Raw genomic sequence first — 22,637 nt, 5'->3', positions numbered from 1 at the left:
TGGATAATTAAGCCTTATAGAAGCATCATTACTGATTTTAGTGCCATAACAATTTTTAAAAAAATAATTTTTAAAGAAATTCTATATCATAACATGAGAACACTCTACTAATGGTCAAGTCAAATAAGTTTATACACAGATTTCTCAAGGTTGATCTATATTTCTGTTTTGAAAAAAACATTTAATGACTTTGAAATCCGGGTTTGTTGTTGCTCCCATGAGTTTTTGAATTATTGTTAATATTATTTTATTATTAGTCATCATCATCAGTTTTATTATTAGTAGTAGCAGTAATAGTAGAATTAGTATCAGCATTTATTTGTACTGTTTTTTTTCATCGAGCATTTATTTTGAAAAGCTCTTTGTACTCGTCATCAGCAATCAACAGATCCATTTCCTGTTAGCTAGATGAAAGCCGGTAACATTTAAAGTCCTGTGGTCTAAATGCTCTTAAATTAGTTGTATGTCGACTTGTATTTATAGTTGGTCTAGCTCGCTAAAGTTTCTATTTACATAGTGCATGCGGTAACATCAAAAAACTTAATAGCGTAATATTCCGTTACCTAAGCTAGTTTGCTAGCCTAATTTGTTTACATTAGTGTGAGGGTGTTTCAGTCAGGAAGACCGGATAAATGTGCCTGTCTGTCGTTCCATGTTTCTTTTTGCTTCGTCACTCCTTAAAGGTTAGTGCTGTGAATGTTGGAGCAACAACACCTAAAAAATTGCAACAAATTGTATGTTAACGTTTTTTAATCCAGAGTTGTTAACTTGCCCCTTAAACTTCTTGAAGGGCTCACACACAACAGAGACTGTACTATAACAACAGGTCTTTCACGAAAGGTTTATTTGGTAAACAATCTGGTAAACAAGGAAACACGAATGTTACAGAAAACATTAAAGCCTTACATTTTCTTTGCAGTTAGGTGCATAAATGAACCGCTAATGAGTCTAGATGATTCTGTCACAGGCATAAAATACATAGTTATGGAAAGAGTCTAGCTGCATTTTATATCCTTAATGTAACTGTGTACTTGGATTTGAACATTTCAGAATGAAATATGAAAAGTTCTTGATCAAGCTAAGGATGACCATAGCTTGTATTTCAAAATAACACAAATTTCCATAAATTTCCACAACCTTAAAAAAACCCTGAAATAGATAAGAGGCTAAAAAAATAGATGGATGCCCCTTTTTTTTCTTGCAATAAAATTAATCATACAGGACTATTGCCTAAACTATAATCCGGTTATTTATTATACTGTTTTTATACTGCCATTTTTCAAACTTTGGCTTTGGGAAAATATGTTCACTTTCATTAGGCGTGCACAGATTACAAAATTCAGGGATATAGCTGTGTTTAAAATTTAGCTGATAGCTGCTGTTAGTACATTAGTTCTTGTTTATTTTGTAGTTTTATCACCTTTTCATTACTGAAATTATCTGTACTGTCTTCAACCCAGGGATTTATGAATAAATATGTGAATTATTGAACCTGGATCTCAGAAAAATGGACTGCAGAATTGACGGGACATAACAGATGATCAGTGGCCTCTGCCAATGGTAAAATGTTGTCTTATTTACTGATAGGAAGATGATGATAGTGCCAACAAATTGTTGTATTCTTCTTCTTTTTTAAAAAAATAATGTTTTCTAGAATAATAACTACCCTGTGGGTTTTCTTTGAAACACCCTTGTTACCTTTTTTAAAAGTTGATAAATAATATTATTTTTTCCTCTACAGATAATTTTTAGAATGACAGCAGTCAAGTAGGAAGAAGGATGAATGACTTTGGGCCAACAGACCTGATTGCAGGCCTCTGTCATACAGATGAAGAGGATCCTCTTCCTCTGTGGCAGAATGAATGCATCAGCCCCTGTTTTAACCAGCTCATCCTTGGTGTCTTGCCCCATGCTGGGATGGCCATTTTCAGTGCCTGCTACCTCAGCATGTCAAGGTAGGTCATGCATTGATACCAGGTCCTTATCAACAACACTTTTCCAATCTTGCAATTTTATTAGCGGATAATGAAGTTGTAGTTACAAAAAAACATGCATATCAATCCTTGCAGTGGATTTTCTGATGAAGTATGTTTTACTTTAATGTAACAACAATTCTTTAAAAACAAGCAACTCCCCCCCATCTTTTTTGGAGTCTTCTCTGAGTTGTCCAGTTTTTGGCTAAATTCAAAATGCGCAGCTTAATCATCGAATGGGGCACCCTATAAAACTAATGCCGATGATTCTAAAAATTGTGTCTATATTTTCACATTTTTGTTTGCTTTGCAGATGCAGCCACCTCCAGACGTCTCCCCCGTGTGGCTGGACACTCAGGCTCGTGTCAGCTCTGCTGGCTGCCTTACTCTACACTGCAGATGTCATCCTGGTGAGTGTCCTCCAGCAGGGAGACATGTACCTGGACATCCTAGCTGGCAGCTGTGCAATCCTGGCCTGGCTGGTCCACTTCAGTGTCATAACAGTGCTCCAGAGGACTGTTTTTAAGAGAACCAGAGGACCAACACTGCTGCTTCTCCTGGTGCTTCTGTTACTCCCCAACCTTGTCATCAACTTGATAATTTACTCTAACAACAAGGAATATTTAAACCCAGCTGAACCTCTTAAACTGGCCCGATTTGTTCTTGCCTCAGTACGGACATTTCTTTTTCTCATTTACCTCCTGGCATTTGCTTTCCCCTGCATCAGTGATGCTGGGTACACTTTGTATATTAACGATGTTGATGGCTCTCCGCTCATCCCAGAGAACACCCAGCTGGAGACTGGGGAGATTGTGGCTGAGGATGGGAGTGACTGCCTATCTCGACTCTTCTACTTGTGGCTCACCCCTCTCCTCAGGCGAGGGCAGAGATGGGAACTGGACAGACCAGCCGATGTATATCACCTTCCCCAGAAACTTAGAACTAGTGTGATTTGTCGGTATTTTCACCAGTGCTGGGAAGCCTGCTGGCAAGGATCACCAGTCACTTACCAAGAGGATCAATGGCCCACACCAGTCAGCACAAACCTCCCAAGTGGCAGCTGGAGTTTACACAACCAGGACCAACCACTGGAGCTGGAAGGTGATGTAAGATTGCTGAAGGTGCTACACAAGGCGTTTGGGAAGTGGTATTACATCCTTGGTCTGCTGAAGGTGACAGTCAACATATTGAGCTTTGCAGGTCCACTGCTCCTCAGTAGTCTTGTGAATTTTATGGAGGATAAAGGTGCCCCAGTCAGCAGGGGTGTCTGGTGTGCCTTGGGGCTCTTTGCTACCACCCTGCTGTGCTCTGTTCTACGAAACATCTTTGTCTTCGAGGTCTCCAAGGTGGCGCTGTCAGCACGAGCTGCTCTTGTGACGGCCATCTACAACAAAGCCCTGAGAGTCAGCAGCTGCAGCTTGGCTGGCTTTACTTTAGGAGAGGTGGTGAACTTAATGAGCACAGACACCGACCGTGTGGTTAACTTCTTCCAAAGCTTCCATGAGCTGTGGAGCCTGCCCTTTCAGTTAGCTGTCACCCTTTACTTGCTATATCTGCAGGTGGGTGTAGCTTTCCTTGGAGGACTGTCCGTAGCTTTGCTGCTGGTGCCATTCAACAAGTTCCTTGCTTCCTGCATCCTTAGCAACAATAAAAAGATGCTCATGTGGAAGGATAACCGTGTTAAGGTATGGCATGTTTAAGCTCTTATTACACTGAGTTGATTTATATACTTTTATGAAGCTACCCAGGGAAAAAATCTTGTTGAGATTATTTTTAATTTTGAACTTATTTCCAGTTAATGACAGAGATCCTCTTCGGCATTCGCGTCATCAAGTTCTATAGCTGGGAGCCTCATTTCACACAGAAGGTGGCTGACTGTCGCAAAGAGGAGCTGTCCCACCTTAAGGCTGTCAAATACCTGGATGCATTGTGTGTGTATACCTGGGCTGCTCTACCTGTGGTCATCTCCATCCTGACCTTCGTCACGTATGTGCTGCTTGGACACCAGCTGACGGCAGCAAAGGTAAACTGGCTGCTGTGTTGATGCTGAGTGAGCTTTGTAGAGAATTAGGGAATGTAGGGTTACTGTATAAACATATTTAAAAAAATAACTCTGACAAGAGCAACACCTGAGATGCTGGAGTGGTGGAGGGGTTGAAAAGAGGGGAGCTGCTGAGGCGGGGGGGGGGCTGGGAGGAGAAGTTGGCCGTCCGATTGGGGTCTGGAATGTGGGGCCTCCCTGCTGCTGCCGAGCCGGGGCAGTCTGCTTCTCTCCACCCCAGGGAAAAGGGTAACATTACCTGGGTCTTGGTGCAGTTTCCCCCTCCAGGGGCAAGGGTACCTAGACCCGGTTCGTAGAGTACGCTTGGGGAGTGTGATTGTGTGTACAGCGTCTCTTTATGTCTGTCTCCACGTTGGTTGAGTGTGGAGTAAGTGCATATGAGAGCATGAGGGTGGGAATGGATGTTTGTGTCTGTGTGTGCCTGTATGTCTGTGTCTATATGTCAGGTTGGGTATCAGACGCCACCTCTCTGGGGACATCTCAGGCCCTCCAAGGTTTGGAGGCCTATCTCCCCCCAACACTCCCCCTGCCAGTGGCAGACGCCCTCAGACATCGGTGCGTTGGTGGTTCTTTGTGTCTGGGGATGGGCGTCCGGATACCCACCGGCTCACTCCTTGGTGGCTGCTTGTCGTGGTCTCTCGGCCTGGGGCTCGGTCACTCAGGCACGGCTGGCTGCCGGCGGAGCTCACGGGCGCGTCACTGCAACTCCCCCTGGCTTCTGCTCCACGGCTGCTGAGTGAGCCCTCATCTGGGGCTCTCCTCAGCTCTTTCTGGGACAGTGGCGCGGCTGCCCCTCTGTTGGTCTTCCTTGGTCTCTTGTGTTTTGGGGGCCTCTGGATGTCTGGAGTTTTGATCTCCTCCATACCTGCTTCATGCCCTGGAGGACGGGGCTGTGGCCCCCCCACACCCTCTAGCACACAGGTGTCGAACTCCAGGCCTCGAGGGCCGGTGTCCTGCAGGTTTTAGATGTGTTGCTGATCCAACACAGCTGATTTAAATGGCTAAATGACCTCCTCAACATGTCTTGAAGTTCTCTAGAGGCCTGCTAATGAACTAATCATTTGATTCAGGTGTGGTGACCCAGGGTGAAATCTAAAACCTGCAGGACACCGGCCCTTGAGGCCTGGAGTTCGACACCCCTGCTCTAGCAGATCATTACACGAAGGAACCTTTTAAATACAAGCGCTTCCATGCTCACAGGTGGGGCATGGACGCACCCCACCGTCCATGCCCCCCGTGGACGGTGGGGCATGGACTCACACACACAAACTACACCCTTTTTGGCTCCTACCTCAAAGCACACTGTGCGCTGTCGATCTTACGTGCTGCACAATAATGTTTAATATTTAGTATTTACTGTTACATTCCCATGGATCATCGTGATGTTGTTATTATGTTGCTCTTTTTTTCTTTCTTCTGCTTGTTTTCTCTTTTTTCTTTCTTAACAGGTGATTGATATATGTATTTTTTTGTCTGCTTATTTTGTTGTTTTTTTGTTTTTTGCCCTTTATCCCCGTCCCTCTTCTCCGCTGTTTTTCTTTCCCTCTTTCTTTCTCCCCTTTCTTTTCCCCAGTCAAGTCTGTCCCGTATTTAACAAGTAAAAAAAAAGAAAAACAAAAAGGGCAGCAGCGGAAATGAAATGTCAGAGGGAGAGATGAGAAGGGAGGGTGTGTTTGATGACATGGTACATGCATAAGTACCACAGTTGGAGTTGTCTGCTTGAACCAGCTCACTCCAATGCATTGAAGACCTTCTTCAAACAAAATTTTTCCCCATCTTTTTTCTAATCAGTCATTACAATTGGACAACTTTAGAATAATAATTTGTATTATTTAAGTGCCATAAAAGGTTGAGGTGGATTTTCTGCACAGTGAGCAATAATGTTCAAATGACTAACAACTCATAGCAGTAATAGTTATTTTATTTCAATAGGCACAAGTAAAATCAAGTCAGTTTTATTTGCATATTACACATTGAGCTTCAGGGGATCTATATCCTGCACAGAAAAGTGTTCAGCACGCTTCATGATCAGGATCAGGATTGGATTCGGACCATCAGAAAAATTCCCCAAAATGACAGTCAAGGACAATGGTGAAAAAAAATTGCCACTGAGATAAATATATTAATTTATTAAATAATTCTCAGAATAGAAAAAATGTTTTGTACCTTTTTTGTACCTATATTTCTGTATTCCTAGTAAAAAAGGATATCAGTGGCTTTGAACTTAGAAATTCTTTAAGCTAGTTTTATGCTCTCATGTAAATGATTGTATAAATGCATATATAACAATGGACTATATAACTTGTGATAAGTTTTTAAGAGTGCATTCTTGTAAATGTGATTCTCATCCCATGCAGGTGTTTACCACACTTGCCCTTGTAGGAATGTTGATCATCCCACTCAATGCTTTCCCCTGGGTGCTCAATGGAGTCCTGGAAGCCAAAGTGTCTCTGGAACGAATCCAGCGCTTCTTTAAACTAACCAACCAGAACCTGCAGGCATACTATGCCCTGGGTAGGGTACTGCTTGATTTCCTACTTTGTTTGTGTGGAGGTGTATTTGATTTTGATGTGAAACAGGTCCTCATGCTTTTTTGTTCATTCAAGGAAAAAGCAGTTTTTATGAATGTTTAGAACAGCTTCTGCTCATTAAAGATGAGGTTATTTTCTGCTTTAATCAAGTATTTGTTCGAGTGATTGCATCAAATGCTATTTTTTCAAAGAGTAAAGTTCACAGAAACTAAAGAAAACGTTTTACCCAACTGTACATAGTAGGGATGCACCGATACCGATACTGGTATCGTGGACTGGCAGTGTGGACCGGAACAGCCAACTTTAACTCAGGTTTTGGAAAAGCGGTGAAAAATGTCAAGAGAAAATCCACGGGCAGTTAAAATAACAGAGGCTCTGACTCATTTTATCGCTCTGGATGACCAGCCAATGCCAGTCGTGGAAAACATAGGATTCTTCTCAGCATACTCGAGCTGCGATATGAAATTCCCAGCCGCCCACACATCAGGGAGATAATGGTGCCAAAACTTTCTAAAGAGGTAAAGACAAGCAGTGTGTGCGCGATGTCAGTCCTTGGTTTAACGGCACAGTGGACTGATGATCCACGGGCAGATGGGGAGTTCGTTCGTCAATGCCAAATACTTTCGTTATTTTGTTTGTTTGTTTACAATATGGACACTCTGCAACAATTTAAAAGTTTATTTTATTCTCAAACCTAATTTGTATTTATTTTATTCCAAACAGAAGTGTTTATTTATTATTCCGAAAACTCGAGACAGTGCCAATAGTTCAGTGATATTTTGTTAAATTACAATGTGGAGACTCTGCAATAATTTAACAGAAGTGCTTATTTTTCACTTGAAATTTTTTTGTGGTCATTTTTATTTTTTTTTTGATCAAGGTCTTTTTATTGAACAAAGAATTGCTTCCAACAACAATTATGGCAAAATTAACAGACAGTTGTGCCCCCACCCCCCCAGAACAGTGTAACTAAAACCCAGCCAGAGAGGAAAGGAGAGACAAAATAACATAAAATAAAATAAAGTTACAGATACAAAGTAAATAATAAAATAAATGAACAACAGCAAGAGAAAAAAAAAAAAAAAAAACCCCACTCACACGCACATTAAGCAATAGTATCCGGACTTAATCTTTCAAAGTAAGTAAGAAAAGGTTGCCATGTGTCATAGAACCGCCGAACCGAACCTTTTACAGTGTAGCGGATCTTTTCCAGCTGAGTATAGTACATGACATCCTTAACCCATTGCCCATATACAGGTGGAAGTGGCTCTTTCCATTTCAATAATATCATTCTACGGGCCAAAAGAGTGCAGAAGGCCAGAAGATCAGAGTGTGATTTGGAAAGACTGGCATCACAAGGCGTCACTCCAAAAATAGCTATAAACGGGCAGGGTGCAATTGGAACACCAAATATGTTGGATATGGTTTCAAATATGCTTTTCCAAAAGCTACCCAGTTTTGGACACGCCCAGAACATGTGAAATAGGGAAGCAGGCTCTCGTTTGCACCGGTCACATGTGGGGTCAAACCCATCCTTGATTTTGCTCAGTCTAGTTTTAGACCAATGGAGACGGTGAACAACTTTGAACTGAATCACCACATGTTTAAGGCAAATAGATGATGAAGAAATGCTATTGATTATCTTGTGCCAAGTCTCATCTGTAATCCGTTGGCCAAGATCACTTCCCCATCGTTCCCTAAGTGATTGCAATGTGGACAGCCTAAAATTACTCAACAACTCATGTGGTCATTTTTATTAAGATATTATTTATTATCGGCAGAGAATAAAATAAAACCTGTCTTCCAATTCATTGCATTTGTGTGTGTGTGTGGTAGAAGTATCGGTTTTTGTACTCTGTATCGGCAAGTACTCAGATCCGGTATCGTATCGGTTTGAAAAAAATTGGTAACGTTGCATCCCTAGTACATAGTTCATCAGCCAAACTTGCTTTTTTAAATCTATGTAATGTTTCTCTTGTGCTGAAATACCACATCTGTGCCCAGTGTCTCCAGAAGACAGCCAGACATCTGTCCTTTTGAGCCAGGGATCATTTTCATGGCAGGAACCCAGCAGTCCAAACGAAGAGGAAGAGTCTGGAGGAGCTAAAGGAAGCCTGCAGCTGCACAGTCTCAATTTAAACATAACCAAGGTACAAGCAACTATTGGGATTGTGCTTTAAAACAATCCCAATAGTTGGAAATTCATCGTCTCCTGTCAGTGATATAAGCTCAGTATTCAACACCCTAAAATTGTATATGAATATTTAAATTGCAAAAACGCATTGACACCAAAATGTTTTAACAGTAGGTGTTTGGAGCTGACTTAGTACAGACATGACATCTGCGGTCTTCTGTCTGGCTCAGGGCTCTCTGGTTGTCGTGGTTGGGAAGGTCGGCTGTGGAAAGAGCTCCTTATTGGCTGCTCTGACTGGAGAACTTAATAGGTACACAGCTTATGAAACTTTTATTGAAAATATTATCACTTATGACTTAATTTACATATGAAGAATGTTGTCGAGTCATCAATATTCCCTTTCCCAATATGAAGGTTTGCTTAGGTGATTAATAGGCAGTCAGGGGCTTTATGCTGCTCTAGATGATATTTTTCATCTTAGTTGGAACCAAAAAAGTCAATAAAATCAATAGTGAATCTGGTTTTAGTGTTTTTAAGTGCACTGACACAACCTGGGATTAATAATGTGTGACTAAGGTCTATCCATCTTCCACTTGTCTCTGCAGGCTGACTGGAGTGCTCTATGTTGCAGACAGGGAGGTTGGCTTTGGTTTGGCCTCACAGGAACCGTGGATCCAGCATGCATCAGTACGAGACAACATCTTGTTTGGCAGAGACTACGATGCTGCCTTCTACCAGGCTGTGATCAAGGCCTGCGCCCTCTCAGATGACCTCAATGTACGATTGTGACAATGTTATTGTTTACGTTTCTTCACACTGATTTCACTGTGCTTTGCATGGAGTTTCTGGGATTGTTTAAAATGTTAAATAAATTGGTTTTCAGGGCTTTGGTTGCTCTGTTTCTGCACCTGCAGGTTTTGCCAAATGGTGACAAGACTGAAGTGGGTGAGAACGGAGTGACTCTGAGTGGAGGACAGAAGGCCCGGCTGGCACTTGCTAGAGCTGTTTACATGGTGAGTCTTCAGCACAATCCAGCCATCTGCTTCACACTCTAAGAGGCACAGAGGAGGTTTTACAAAATAAATGAGTCAGGCTGCAGTAAACAAGGATAAATGATATTAGAATTATATTTTTCCTTCTGTTGCACAGATTGATAAAAACTGAAAGCTATCAGGTAAACGTTTAGAGCTTTTAATTTTGTTTGAGGGAACTGCATGTTAACAGTTTCTTGTAACAAATAGTTACAAAGCCATAAAAAGCTGTTTATATGTAATATGCTTGTGTAATGTGATGTTGCCTCCCCTTCCTTTTTTCTGCTTCTCCTGCAGGACAAAGATATCTACCTCCTCGATGATCCACTGGCAGCAGTGGATGCAGATGTGGCTGAACACCTTATGAAGAAATGTATCATGGAGCTCCTCAGAGGGAAGACCAGAATCCTTTGCACACACCGCATAGAGTTTGTGGACAAAGCTGATGTGGTTGTCCTCATGGACAATGGAGCAATCATCAAAACAGGTAGAAACTGAAGTCTGCTTTAAATCTTGGTGACATTTGTATAAATGTAACTTCTAAATGATTTAAAGTCCTTTTAGAAACAAATGTCACAGATCAGCAGCTTAAGTTATTTTGAAGTTTCCATCAGAATGGATGGGGAGAAAGTCATAACTCACAATTGTATTGATCAGTGGGTCATATAAACTGCATGCAATAGAAGTGGCAGTCAAATACAAAAAATCCCAACAACTTTTGCATTTTTGCTCCAAAATACAGTTCAGAAAAGCATTTTTCATCCAATATTACAATATTACAGCTTTACCACTAACTGCTCATGCCAAATTAAAATCAATGTTCTATATGCACTTAGGCAAAATATAATTGGAAAAAAGTACACATCTCTACATCTGTAGAACAATAACAAGTAGAAAAAGATGTCTGCCTCCACATAGCTGAAGTGTACATTTATCCACAGAATAATGTGATTGGCTAATATGCTTTATACCTAAACTGTTGATTGGCTTTTGGGTAACGAGGTGGGACAACCGCCATCTTTAGCATCTCAGACTTTGATTTTTATTTGTAATTCTTAGAGTGCCATGTTGTCTTGTATAAGGTGTCCATATGCCAAGTAAAAAAAAAAAGAGCGGCTATTGTACAGATACAGGACATTTATTAAAAGGCGTCATGGCTTTTTTGTTTTGTCTAGTTGTTTATATTGAGCTCACTTTATTCGTTTAGCATTACATGCAAGAAGAGCATCAACTTGTAAGTGGCTCAGGGAGTTGGGAAGCGCATCTGTAACCGGAAGGTCGCTGGTTCGATCCCCGGGCTCTCTGTCCTGGTCGTTGTGTCCTTGTGCAAGAGACTTTACCCTACCACCTACTGGTGTTGGCCAGCTTCTGTCAGTCTGCCCCAGGGCAGCTGTGGCTACAACTGTAGCTGCCTCCACCAGTGTGTGAATGAATAGTGGCATAAAGCGCTTTGGGTGCCTTGAAAAGCGCTGTATAAAATCCAATCCATTATTATTATTATTATAACATCTGTGGAATAAAAGGCCTTTCTATTCTTCTGTGTTAAACAGGGACACCAGCAGAAGTCCTTCCTTTGGTGGACGCAGTCCAGAAAAAGCAGAAGAACAACCGCAACACAAAAGAGAAAGGTGTGTTCACCTCACATTATGACAAACAAAAACTCAGGTGTTAAAACAGTGGCGCATGTATAATCTCTTACAAGTCCAGAGTTCCCATTGTTGTCATCTTCTTCTTCAATAGCAATATCTCAACAAAATCTCAACAAATCCAAAATTCAGCTCTTCTTTCTGGGACTCTTATAATCCTTTTGGTTTGGCCCCTGTTGATTGTGAGCAGATGGCGTGGAGCAGGTTGAAGGGGAAATGAGTTCATTGCCTGAGCTACATGTGGATAATGATCCTGACCTCTCGGGGGCAGAGCAGAAACAGGTGGGCAGGCTGGCATGGAGAGTTTACCAGACCTACTGGGCCGCTGTGGGTGGAGTACTGGCCTCCTGCGTCTTAGTCTCTCTGCTCCTCATGCAAGGTTTGGAATGCTTTTTATGATCTTTGTACACTGGGGACGCTTAGCAATTTTTTCAGAAACATCACCTCCAAGATTGTCTCTCTGTGGTCAACATTTTTTCATCTTTTAAAGATGAGAATTATTTTTTAATTTTACTGCCAAAATTACAAAATAAGTCCAGGCGACCTGTATGATACTTGGGCGATATAGGATTATTGTTTAAAGCAGGCTTCAGGGTATTTTGTCCCCAAAAGAAAAAATAATTACTGTCTTCTGGCTTTAAATTCATTTCTAATTTAATAAGAACTTTGTGTGTGTGTTTGTGTGTAAATCAGCATCTAAAAATGTGTCTGACTGGTGGCTGTCCTACTGGATCTCTGAGCTAAAACACAATGGTTCCACTGGGAATAATGATTCTTCGTTACCTGCCTTCAGCTCACCTCATCTGCTGCTTTTCTCACCTGGAAGGCTCATGTGAGTTGACCAATTGGCAACATTTTGAAAAAGATTCTGTGAATGGTAACACAACCAAGATGCCTTGCTATCATTGTTCCAGAATAAACTTTAAAACACAAAATTTGTAACCAATTTTAAAAGAGCACATGCTATAATAATAACATGCAGTTCAGCCGTGAGATAATGATGATTTCTTTTAAAATTTCATTTATATATTATTTTTAAAAGGTACAGATGTAAAGACTTTGCCATTACATTTTCTATTATTATGTTAAACACAAAGTTTATCTTTTATTTTGAAGAATGAAAATAAAAACTGCTTTTAGTACTGTGATTTAAACTTTGACTTCTTCCTGTCTTACTTCAGTCTTTTGACTAAAATCAGATATTCACCTCTACCCATCCAGATCTTCAGTGCCCTCTGACTACATGTTCCTCTCGAACGACATCGATGCAGATGTTAAGTTTTACCTGACGGTCTACGGCTCCATTGCTGTGGCCAACACAGTGTTCACCGCGCTCCGTGCCTTCCTCTTTGCCTATGGAGTAATGTGTGCCGCTTCTGCCATCCACAACAGACTTCTGAATCAAGTCTTTAAGGTATGTCAGCAGTCAGCATAGCAGATTGAGTGCTTTTCATGTCTGGCAAAAATAGCTAAAGGTTGGAGAAACAGGGTGGTGACTGAAGGGTTAGCAGTGTGAGACATCAGACGAGCTGAGTAGATGTTCATTAACAGGAAGAGGTATGCTCACACTGCCTATGTTATCTACTTAATGCCAATCCTTCTGATGTGCTAGGTAGTTTTAAATACATATATAATAAGGATTTTTACTCTTACTACAGATCACAATTGCATCTGCAATTGTTATAGTTCACAAGATTCATTAAAGAAAAATGCAAATGCATAATGAGAGAGGAAAACACTTTAAGTGTGAGTGACATGAGTAATTCCCACTTAGCAAAAAATATTAAAAAATGTCTTGTTTGCGTGTCCATCCAGACCACTATGGCGTTCTTCGATACCACTCCTTTGGGCCGAATTCTCAACCGTTTTTCCTCAGACTTGTACAGCGTGGACGACAGCCTGCCGTTTGTCTTGAACATCTTACTGGCCAACATTTTTGGCTTGCTCGGCATGCTGGTGGTGATAAGTTACGGCCTGCCCTGGGTCCTGGTGGCCCTGCTTCCCCTGGGTCTGCTGTACTACCGCACACAGCACTTCTATAGACACACATCTCGAGAGCTGAAGCGCCTCTGCAGCCTCACTCTGTCACCAATCTACTCGCATTTTTCAGAGACACTGACTGGACTGGGAACGATCCGGGCCAGTGGCAACTCTGCCAGGTGAGTGACACGGAAACAGAGTTTTCAGTGATTAGATAAATGTATGTGAAAATAAGTAATAGTTGTTAACTTTATCTTGCACAGGACATAAAATTAATTTAAATTCTCTTGAACATAGGTGACAGGAAGTGTTAATATTAATAAAATATATTAGGTATAGGGACTAAAGAAACAGCTAAACCGCAGGGACATTTTTCTGCTGTTTCAGGTTTGAGGAGGAGAACGCCAGGCGTTTGGAGCAGAACCAACGCTGTTTGTTTCTTAGCTACGCTGCAGGGCAGTGGCTGGACATCCGTCTGCAGCTGATTGGTATCGCTGTGGTGACAGGCCTTGGGGTGATAGCTGTTGTTCAGCACCAGCTTAATTCTGTTGATCCAGGTAAGACAGCAGAAGAATTTGCAGGCTGTGCGTGTTTAATGACCGTAGGAGCCATTGAGTAAGACTGTGTCTGTGCCGGTTTTCCTATCAGGTCTGGTGGGTCTGTCCCTGTCCTACGCTTTGTCTATCACACAGCTGCTATCTGGCCTCATATTCAGCTTCACGCAGACTGAAATGCAGCTGGTGAGCGTGGAACGAACAGAGGAATATTCCACTGGACTGCCCATTGAACCACAGCATCAGAATACAGAGGTCGGGTGCACTGGATATTGATATTAACATAACAACAGTGGGTTACACTAAAGCTTTATCAGAGCTCCTGGCTTTACCTCACAGCTGTCTTCACAGAATGTATCTTACTTTTTAGTCCAAACCTGAAAGTCAGAGGAAAAGATCACGAGACACAATTTACATATATATTAATATATATATTAATAACATATATAAACATTTGTACACCTATTTACATATTTAAATAAAGATGGACGTGGCATCTTTTTTTTTGTCAATTGAAACAAAAGCCAACACAAAGTACTTTAACATGTATATTTTTCTATTGCCCAGCAGAGGGCAGTCTCTCTGCTTTAAAAAAATATGGGTTGTTGTAAAGAAATCTATGGAAAACGGCCCTTCTTTTTTATGATACCATAAATCAAGTGTCGTTTCTAACGTGTTTATGGACTCAGTCACACGTTTTAAATTTCTTGGAGTACTATTTGCATTTTACCCTCTCTGTTTCTGACCTCAGCTGTCCCCCTCATGGCCTGAGCACGGTTGTTTGGAGTTTCGGAATGTGGCTTTGACCTACAGGGATGGTCTGCCTAATGCCCTGGATGGAGTGAGCCTCATGGTGCGACCTGGAGAGAAAATAGGCATTGTGGGACGTACAGGATCTGGCAAGTCCACGATATTCTTGGCCCTGTTTCGGATGGTGGAGCTCAGCCAGGGTCAGATTCTCCTGGATCAGCTGGATATCACCACCGTGGGTCTAGTTCAACTCAGGTACATTTGAATTGAGTTGTTTATTGGTATTGGATAAGAGTTACACGAAAACTGTGCTCTAACGCATTTTAGAAGATAAATTACTAACATAATGTACTTTATAATATAATAAAATCAGTGGGAGACAAGTTGACTTATGTGCTGTTGTTGCCCTCTGCAGGTCCAGGTTGGCCATTATTCCTCAGGACCCCTTCCTTTTCAGTGGCACAGTCAGAGAGAATCTGGACCCCTGTGGGCGACACTTGGAGCCGGAGCTGCTGGACGTCCTGGAGCAGTGCCACCTCAGCACTGTGGTCAGCAGAATGGGTGAGAGTTATTTACAAAAGTGTGTTTGACCCAGTGATTTAACAGAGAGCAGAAGGGGGGCTGGGGGGCTCTTCAACTGGTGGGGGAGATTGTCACATCTTGCAGGAGCTTTCCTCTCTTCAGGAACTCTCTGCAGGAAGGGGAGATACAGGAGAGGTGGAGGAAGATCTCAGCCTGGGCGTCTATTGTCTTATGTAGTCTGGAAGATGAGTGGATGGTGGGGTGGGTGCAGTTTTCTCTGTGGTGGGGTTGGGTGGACTGTCCCGGGCTCTGTGGGGCCGGGAGGCGCTGCTGCGCTGGGCCCCGGTCTGGATGGGCCTGGGCCCCCTTTCCCTGGCGGGTCGCGGAGTATGGGGGTGCCTACTGGGGTCAGCGGGGGAGCTGGCCCCAGGGAGGGGTCACTTGCCCCTCCCTTCCTTCCCTCCCCATCTCCAGCTGCCTCCCTCTTCCCGCTCCATCACAACCACCCACACATGCAGAGCCTTGGAGTAGGGGTATGTCACCAGGGTGCAGAGGAGGCTACCCCCCCCCCCCTTTTCTGGCTGCCTGTACCTCAATTTTATCCCACAACTTAGACATTCACATTACTCACTATAGGATCTTGGGGGTGGGCACGATACACGGAATCCAAAAGACCATCAGGGTGTACGTCTCACCCCTGGCGTCGTTGCCCACCTCTCAATTTTAAATACACGTAGACATTGAGGGCTAGCAGGAGGGACCATGCGCTTACCTGCTGCTCTCTGGCAGGTAGCTCCATGCCCTCCTGGGTTTGAAATGCACCTTAGAACACACATGCATCAACACTACAATGAGCGGGTGGAGGGAGGTTTGGAGTCTTCTCTCACCCCCATTCTCTGCGACCTGCTGGAGCGTGGGGGCTAGGAGGAGGAGTTGGCCGTCCGACTGCGGTCTGGAGTGTGGGGCCTCCCTGCTGCTGCGGAGTCGGGGCGGTCTGCCTCTCCCCACCGCAGGGAAAAGAGTAACACCACCTGGGTCTGGGTGCAGTTCCCCCCTCCAGGGGCAAGGGTACCTAGACCCGGTTTGTAGAGTACGCTTGGGGAGTGTGATTGTGTGTACAGCGTCTCTTTATGTCTGTCTCCACGTTGGTTGAGTGTGGAGTAAGTGCATATGAGAGCATGAGGGTGGGAATGGATGTTTGTATCTGTGTGTGCCTGTATGTCTGTGTCTATATGTCAGGTTGGGTATCAGACGCCACCTCTCTGGGGACATCTCAGGCCCTCCAAGGTTTGGAGGCCTATCTCCCCCCACCACCACTTCCCCTGCCAGTGGCAGACGCCCTCAGACATCGGTGCGTTGGTGGTTCTTTGTGTCTGGGGATGGGCGTCCAGGTACACACCGGCTCACTCCTTGGTGGCCGCTTATCGGGGCCTGGAGCCTGGGGCTCGCTCGGGCCACTTCGGAGGTGGGGTGCCCCCGGCCTCTCGGCCTGGGGCTCGGTCACTCAGGCACAGCTGGCTGCCGGCGGAGCTCACGGGCGCGTCACTGCAACCCCCCCTGGCTTCTGCTCCGCGGCTGCTGAGTGAGCCCTCATCTGGGACTCTCCTCAGCTCTTTCTGGGACAGTGGCGCGGCTGCCCCTCTGTTGGTCTTCCATGGTCTCTTGTGTTCTGGGGGCCTCTGGATGTCTGGAGTTTTGATCTCCTCCATACCTGCTTCACGCCCTGGAGGACGGGGCTGTGGCCCCCCCACACCCTCTAGCAGATCATTACATGAAGGAACCTTTTAAAAACTAGCGTGTCCATGCTCACAGGTGTACACACGGGTGATCACACCCACAAACTACACCCTTTTTGGCTCCTACCTCAAAGCACACTGTGTTCTGTTGATCTTATGTGCTGCACAATAATGTTTAACATTTAGTATTTACTGTCATATTCCCATATATCATTGTGATGTTGTTTATTCTATTACTCTTGTTCTCTTCTGCTTGTTTTCTTTTTTCTTTCTCAGCAGGTGATCCAGGTGATTGATATATGCATTTTTTTTTCTCTGCCCGTTCTGTTGGTTTTTGTCTTTTGCCCTTCTCCCCCGTCCCTCTTCTCAGCTGTTTCTCTTTCCCTCTTTCTTTCTCCCCTTCTTTCCCCCAGTCAAGTCTGTCCCGTATTCAGCAAGTGAAAATAAAATAAACAATAAAAGGTGAATCAAATGGACCATTCAGCAAGGCTGGGATGGTCCATTTGGTAAAGTAAATCCGTTGGGCATCTTTCTTCGCCTTTAGACAACAATTCTGATGGCAAAAGAGCCAAACGGGACAGGCAAAAAAACCAACACAAAACAGAGAGCAGAAGAATTGCAGTGTTTTGTCTTTTTTGTTACAAAGGTGTGTCTGCTTGGCACCTTTGATGCCACCCTTTTCCATTCCTGTCTGCTCACATGACTGTCTGCTTCAGTTACAAAATGGTTCTTACCTACTTGCACTGGGAAAATGGTTCTTGAGTCAACACGCTGGATGATCGAAAGTATTTTTTTGTACCACAGAATAAATCTAAGGATCCACTGACCAACGGCTGGCAAACATACTTTGATAACTGATGACTGTGTTTCAGAACCTAACATTATTATCTTTGAGTTCTCTTTCCTCCTCTGTTATCTTTGTATTAATCCTGTTTACTTTATGGGCCATTTATCATAAAAGCCTAAAATAAAGGTTCAAATTTGCATGAAATGGAGCTGCTACTACATGAAGATCATCAACATGAAGATGTAGATGATGACAGATTCATGCTGCCTCTCATGCCTTTTGTTTGTGTTTTCGTGAATATCAGGTGGTCTGGATGCTGAGGTGGGAGAAAGAGGAAGATTCTTCTCTGCAGGACAGAAGCAGCTGCTGTGTTTGGCCAGAGCTCTGTTGACGCAAGCCAAGGTGAGTTTTGCAGCTTTACCATTACACTGTACCGACGACACACGTCGTCTCCGACCACTGTCAGAGACGGTAAATTTCCTCTCGAGTGACTGACACTGATGGTGAGAGGGTGCAACAGAATTACAATAAAGGGTGAAAAATAGTCTGTGGCTTTCTCTGTGACATCAGTGACAGTATGAGGCTGTAAACAAAGAACAAACTGTACAGGTTTGATTAGCTCTAATTATGTGACACGCCTTCGCCTGTTCACAAGGAAGTAGGTTGTAAGACTCTGCGTACAGGAGAAGGTATTTGCAAAAGCTTTGTGAATGTTATGCTTCTACATTACTGCAAAGAAGACCGACTAACTTTGTATTTCCAGACATTTATTTATTTATATTTACTGAGAACAAAATATTTTAGCGTGATTGCTCAAACAAATAAAGCAAAACATTTTTCCAATCAATGTTTTTGTTGTCATTTAGGTCCTGTGTATTGATGAAGCCACTGCCAGCGTGGATCATAAGACAGACAAACTCCTGCAGCAGACCATTAGAGAGAAGTTTCAGGACAAGACTGTGCTCACTATTGCCCACAGGTGACTGCATGTGTTCATGTCCTGCACTAAAGCACATTTCAGAATGTTATTTTACAACTGTAGTCTAAAACTTCCTGCTTTTTATTTTCTGAATGAAACACCTTTTTGTGTTTTGTGTGCCTGTCTCACATTAGGATCAACACCATCATGGACTGTGACCGTGTGCTAGTGATGCATGCTGGGAAGGTGGTGGAGTTTGACAGTCCCGTGTCTCTCTGCCAAGCTGATAACTCCATCTTTCACAGACTGGCGGGTGATCAGGGACAGTGAGATGATCAGACACATTTACAGACAACTTGCTGCTTTGAGTTGATGCAGAGAAGAGTTGCAGACTTTGAGCAAAAACTCATTAGGAACGGACAGCTTGGCCTCAAAAGCGAGGCTGTTTGGAAATGTGATTATTCTAATGCATAAACAGCATTCATTGAATTTATGCCATATTCTTGAATCAAGACAACTAAACAGCCCTCCCCCAACTCTTCCAGTGGTCACCAAGGAGTTCACTGGCCACTTGAGAAACATAATGTCTCTAGCATGTTCTGGGTCTGCCCTTAAGTCTCCTCAATCAGGAAGTACCCAAGACCACCTCAACTGGCTCCTTTAGATGTGCTGAAGTAGCAGCTCCACTCCAATCCATCCTCACTTTATCAGCTCAGCTCAGATATCCTTCTGCTGCTTGTATCTGCCATCTTTTTCAGACCACATCACCGGAGACAATTCATTAATCCGTCTGTAAATCTTCCGCTCCTTTGTTCATTCACTTAACATCAAGACTTTGATTCTTTAAACTCTGTACTTGGGGCATCAGCTCATTCAGAACCCAGAGGTGGCACTCCATCATTTTTATAGCTGAGAACCATCGTTTCAAGTCTCGGATGTCCAACTTCGGTTTCAAAGTCAGCAGTCGCGAAAATTAAAAAAACAAACAGTAACTTAAAATAAGGGGAATTAGTCAAATCCATTTGGTATAATAGCTGCTACTTTTTACACTTTGTTATTGTTATATTTGAATCCTAATTTAGACAGACAGCCAGAAATGTTCGTCACCATATGTAAATGACTCGTGTAAACTTGTGTTTATTCAGAACAACTGCCTGTGTTTGATGAAATAAGACATCATGTCTGCTTGCACTTATGTGAATTATGAACATAAATACCTGGTAAATGGCCTGTATTTGTATAGCGCTTTTCTAGTCCCTAAGGACCCCAAAGCGCTTTACACAACCTGTCATCCACCCATTCACGCACACATTCACACACAGGTGATGGCGAGCTACATTGTAGCCACAGCCACCCTGGGGCGCACTGACAGAGGCGAGGCTGCCGAACACTGGCGCCACCGGGCCCTCTGACCACCACCAGTAGGCAACGGGTGAAGTGTCTTGCCCAAGGACACAACAACCGAGACTGTCCAAGCCGGGGCTCGAACCGGCAACCTTCCGATTACAAGGCGAACTCCCAACTCTTGAGCCACGATCGCCCCAGATCTGGCCCTAGATCTGGTCTTACCACAAGCCACTAAACGTTGATGTGTTATAACAAAACACCACTCTGTAGAACAGCGGTCCCCAACCCCCGGGCCTCGGACCGGTACCGGTCCGTGAGTCGTTTGGTACTGGGCCGTGAGAGTTGAGGCTCAGGTGTGAAATGTGTGGTTTTCAGGGTTTTATTGGTTTTCAGCGTTATTTTGTTATCGTTTTTATCGTTAACTCGGTTTTCCTGGGTCTTTTCACGCGTGTTATGAATAAATCTTCTTTTTTTCGGTACCGGTACTAGTTTTATTTTGTTGTATTTATCCGTGACACCTTAAAGGCCGGTCCATGAAAATATTGTCGGGCATAAACCGGTCCGTGGCGCAAAAAAGGTTGGAGACCGCTGCTGTAGAAGAAATGTTGCAGTGGGATTACAGTAGCAATCTGAGTAGAAAAAAAATGTCTAAATATATGAAATTATGACTTTATAATCTTGTTTTGGATTCATTTGAAACAAATGATATGTGGAGCATTTTATGAATCATCTTTCAATATATAAAGAGAGTTCAGTCAGTCTTTGAGTGCTTTAGATAAAAAGAGAGACCTGAAAATAAGAAACATTCACAGTTCAACAATACAGAAATGTCTTATTTTTAGAATTTTATTTAAAAAAACATTTTATTGAAATTTTTTTTTAAATGCTGCAAGACCTGTAAGGGCTATGAGGAATTTTATTTGAATGGTAAATGGTAAATGGCCTGTATTTATATAGCGCTTTACTAGTCCCTAAGGACCCCAAAGCGCTTTACATATCCAGTCATCCACCCATTCACACACACATTCACACACTGAATAGTACCTGATTCTGTATCTGCCAAGTTCAACATGAATATGGAAGGTAAAGTGCTTCATATTTTGTAGATTTAAATGAGAGTAGATGTATCAAAGTTTTGGGAATCCTCATCTGTGGAACTAACATGAAGTTGCTGCTTCTTCCTCTTGTCTGCAAGGAAACACATCCAAACTTTTTACTTTCTTTCAAAGATGATGATTATAAATGGATGTGACTGTGTTCTTATGGAAGTACTATTTCATAGAATTACACATTTTTCTAGTACCATTTACAATAATAGCAGGAACAGTAATCATAGCAGTCGTCATAATTTGTGTTTTCTTAATTCTTATAGTGTGGAAAATACAGGTCACTTGAATGAGGTCAACATTGTATGAGACTTAATATAAAGTATATAAGTCTCATGAGATATATGTAAAACATTTATTGTAAGTTTTCTTCTGCACAGGGCTGTTGGTGGTTTATTAGATCTTAGAACTACACTGAAGAGAAAAGCTCTGCCACAAAACAGTTGGTTTTAATTTATCCAACTCCTGTTTGTTCTGTTTTATCATTATATCCTGTTTTCTTTTTTTTACTCTTTTAATGTTAACCATCTGTACAAAGAAAACACAAAATCCAGTTTCTCAGTGGTTTTTTTTTTTATTATTATTATGAAGAAGCATGCAGGCTTTTTATGACCAGACGGAGTCTTTTACTTCACTTCTCTGTCAATGATTTACTGTCATTCAACAGACTAACAAAAACGATTCAGGCTTGCTGCAGGCAAAGAACTCAGCCTGGGGTGTGTTTGCCTCTCTTTATATGTACTGTTTTAAAGCAATCTGACTTTATTTTTTGACACATTTTATTTTTTTGGCATCAACGTCAGACTTTTCAGACATATGACATTGATCAAATAACCACATGCTGATCATCATATTAGTATATCTGTATGTGTCATAAATTGATCCCCTTCATCTCATGAATTGTATTTTTAAGTGCATTTTACTTTAATGTAAGACCAAGACAAAGAGCAACTGTCAACCTGAATAATAAAACATTTGTCAGTCAAACAATTAAGGGAGGATAGTATGAATCGTTTAAATTGATGAAATAATAATGGAATGATCTCGGCAGCTTTAATGTGAGCTGTAAATCAAATTTAGATTCAAGTATTAATAAAAAAAAGTTTATCTAAATGTTGTGATTGTGATGTTTGTATGCTTAGTTGCAGGTGAGTATATTTTGACAGGAGTGATTTTTGTTGTTTGTTTTTCTTGGCTTGTCAACAGCTGTAATGTAAAAATTCGTTGGTAATAAAAATGCTATTGATTATTAAACATGTATGTTGAGTTCATTCACCAGATTTGCCTGAGAACAATTAAAAACACTGTACAGTCAGAGCCCATATGGAGCTGCAGCTGTACCCTTTCAGGTAGGATTATATAATTCTGTGAATGCAACTGAGCTCTCTTTTCTTTCAATCCAGATTGAATCAGACAACAGTCTTTGTCCCCAACAAGTGACTAATCGGAGTGACTCACACGGTGAACGCCTGCCGCTCCCTTGGCTCAGGTCAGAATTTTTCTTACCACACTTATCAAGTTGTCAGGGGGAGTGTTTGTTTTTTTATTTTGTATTTTGG

General features: G+C 42.5%; 1 protein-coding gene across 3 annotated transcripts; it reads left to right on the top strand.

The window, feature by feature from the left end:
• The first annotated feature begins 395 nt into the window (after positions 1-395).
• Positions 396-22,332, top strand: abcc10 (ATP-binding cassette, sub-family C (CFTR/MRP), member 10). Of its 3 annotated transcripts, none has more exons than XM_004562225.4 (23): positions 396-683; positions 1,461-1,560; positions 1,742-1,955; positions 2,287-3,658; positions 3,769-3,996; positions 6,393-6,549; positions 8,571-8,716; positions 8,931-9,010; positions 9,306-9,477; positions 9,615-9,713; positions 10,029-10,218; positions 11,282-11,359; positions 11,568-11,756; positions 12,071-12,209; positions 12,599-12,791; positions 13,193-13,536; positions 13,745-13,914; positions 14,006-14,166; positions 14,663-14,916; positions 15,077-15,222; positions 18,011-18,108; positions 18,573-18,685; positions 18,820-22,332. In XM_004562225.4, the coding sequence occupies exons 3-23, from the start codon at positions 1,780-1,782 to the stop codon at positions 18,953-18,955; spliced, it is 4,641 nt and encodes a 1,546-aa protein (XP_004562282.3). In that variant the 5' UTR covers positions 396-683; positions 1,461-1,560; positions 1,742-1,779; the 3' UTR covers positions 18,956-22,332. The 3 variants fall into 3 exon arrangements, with proteins under 3 accessions (XP_004562282.3, XP_076740664.1, XP_076740663.1); XM_076884548.1 differs by having other exon boundaries at positions 399-418; XM_076884549.1 differs by lacking the exon at positions 1,461-1,560.
• Positions 22,333-22,637: the final 305 nt, after the last annotated feature.

This window comes from Maylandia zebra, linkage group LG6 (assembly GCF_041146795.1).
Source record: "Maylandia zebra isolate NMK-2024a linkage group LG6, Mzebra_GT3a, whole genome shotgun sequence".
Taxonomy (NCBI): domain Eukaryota; kingdom Metazoa; phylum Chordata; class Actinopteri; order Cichliformes; family Cichlidae; genus Maylandia; species Maylandia zebra.
Note: the sequence above shows the minus strand (reverse complement) of the source record. Positions and strands in the feature narration are given on the sequence as shown.